Genomic DNA, 2,359 nt, shown 5'->3' on the forward strand with positions numbered 1-2,359 from the left:
ACTACACACACACGCACACACACACACACACGCACACACACACACACACATATATATAATATATATATATATATATATACATACACACACACACACATATATATATACAGACATACACACACACACACACACACACACACATATATATATATATACATATATATATATACATATACATATATATATATATATATATATATAACCGCGTAATCAACTTGTCTGATTCATGTGGTGAACCTGGTATTTACATGTTCCTCTAGACAACTGACTAAAATTGCAATATTTTATCATGTACACAGCAGACGCAAATGATGATGATGCAGCCACCAAGGATACCTGGTCAATACATATCGCACCAAGGCGGTCGTCTCAGACCTACACTTACGGACAAAACCGCACGCGATGATTGTTTTATCAAATTCTTTTTATCAACCCGTCAGTTCATAGAAACCCTAGGTGTTATTATCTCGTTCGCTGTTAGTATATTTATTGACCTCGGGAATGTATATGCACAGAAGAAAGAGACTGAGAATGTATTTGATCCCGCGGAGGACAACGACAACCCCTACCTGATATACGCTGTTATAGCTAATGTGTATGGTATCTTCCTGCTTTTGGTATCAGCGTTAGTGGGGAAAATGTTTGGAAATACTTTGGCCAAGAAACATTACTGCGTGGCGGTTATGTATTTTATTATCACAGCCCTATATCTTGCCATTGTAGTTGTACAAGCTGCCACCGCAGTGATATTTTTCCTTGATGTAGTCAAGCCATACATGGATAAGCTCGATCTCATGAACAGCGGCAGTGAGGATACTATGCTGGGTAACGCGACAGATGTGAACAATACATTTTTGGAGTCAAATAGCACTTCACTGTAAGTGTATCAACCGTTCATTTAAAAAATAGCATGTTAGTACATATGCAACGTGTTAGTCTGAATACAAAATATCACACGTCGAATAGCATGCAAGTATGTATGCAACGTGTCAGTCTGAATAAAAAAATTACACGTTAAATAGCATATAAGTACATATGCAACGTGTTAGTTTGAATAAAAATTATCACACCTCGAATAGCTGTAAGTACATATGCAACATGGTAGTCTGAATGAAAATTACCACACGTTGAATAGCATGAAAGTACATAAGCAACGTGTTAGTCCGGATGAAAATTATCACATGCTAGGAACATAAGACTGCTCAGGGCAATTCATGACTTGTTTTGTAGACACCAGAGTTCGAGTCGGACAAGCTGCATGTAGTCTCAGCGAGTGTAATCAATGGGGAAGGTGCGCGCAAAGATTTTTTGTACTTCCTTATAAAATTCTGATTGTGATTGTATTTAAGTTCACATACGTGCACCAGTCTCGACTGGATAACGCCCTGTTCTTACGACTATCATGTCCCTCCAGCGGAACTACACTACACGCGTGGCGAAATGAAATTGATGGCATCTGTATGTAAACATATAAATATTATTGTGAGCTAAGCGGCAGAGAGTGAGATCAATACCATGACCCTCTGGACAGAATCAGGGTCTCTGCGGAAAGAGTGGAGACATTGATAATTTTCGTTGAGACGCCATCCAGAGGACCATGTATGTCTTAAAAATAGATAAGACTTACCTGGTACCTCGCTTGATTTTCATGACCCCATAAGTCACAGGATTAGGTAAATAAATACAATTAGGCGATATAATAATAAGTCTATGTGACGGTTGTGTGACCTCCCCAGATATTTATTTTAGAGAGGGCCGTTTTTCTTCTTCAGAAAGTTAAACCCTAAACCCTATGGACAGTTCGGTTTTCAAAGGACAACAACTATTTTTTGTAATAAATAAAATTTGAAACGTCACGTGCACCTTTTTTTTTCGCGGGCTTCTGCTTCTCTCACTCTATAGAGAGTCACACAGGCGAATGTATGATTCTGACGTATTGTATTTATTCTTTTTATTTTATTATGTAAATATGTGCCTGTCCAAGTGTCCATATCTTTTAGACTCTCCAAAGCGACTATAATCTATTCATTGTCAACGTTTGCACTGCCGACCATGGATTTAGACGATATCGAAGATATTGTTAGGGAAGGTGACGACTTTGGGTCGGCTGGTAGTGGGGTACGGAAGTACGTCGTTCCGCGAGCGCGCGTCACTACCAGAAAGGTACCAATACTGTCCAATCGTGACTACCAGAAAGGTACCAATACTGTCCAATCGTGATTGTGTTGCATCTACAGCATGTACTGTTGTCATCATCCCTACGCCAGACTTCTTTTCATGAATGTCTTTTGGATCTTACAGTACACCGATTTCTTCGTATTTTTAACGATCAGCGAACAGATATATTTGCCTATTGAAG

General features: G+C 39.0%; 2 protein-coding genes across 3 annotated transcripts in view; both read left to right on the forward strand.

The window, feature by feature from the left end:
• The window catches only part of SARC_03398, a 2,672-nt gene extending 1,609 nt beyond the window's left edge, over positions 1 to 1,063 (forward strand). The window contains exon 2 of one of the 2 annotated variants that reach the window (XM_014302808.1): positions 303 to 1,063. In XM_014302808.1, the coding sequence (XP_014158283.1) occupies positions 303 to 881 (579 nt within the window). In that variant the 3' untranslated portion in view covers positions 882 to 1,063. Of the gene's footprint in view, positions 1 to 299 lie in introns of both variants that reach the window. The other variant, XM_014302809.1, reaches the window with a different exon arrangement.
• A 989-nt stretch (positions 1,064 to 2,052) lies between these two features.
• Positions 2,053 to 2,281, forward strand: SARC_03399 (hypothetical protein; the record flags this gene model as incomplete). The annotated part of the gene is made up of 2 exons (XM_014302810.1): positions 2,053 to 2,197; positions 2,238 to 2,281. 2 exons carry the CDS (start codon positions 2,053 to 2,055, stop codon positions 2,279 to 2,281), a joined length of 189 nt encoding a protein of 62 aa, XP_014158285.1.
• Between the last annotated feature and the right edge of the window lie 78 nt (positions 2,282 to 2,359).

The sequence above is a fragment of the Sphaeroforma arctica genome (genome assembly GCF_001186125.1).
Source record: "Sphaeroforma arctica JP610 unplaced genomic scaffold supercont1.172, whole genome shotgun sequence".
In the NCBI taxonomy this organism is placed as follows: domain Eukaryota; class Ichthyosporea; order Ichthyophonida; genus Sphaeroforma; species Sphaeroforma arctica.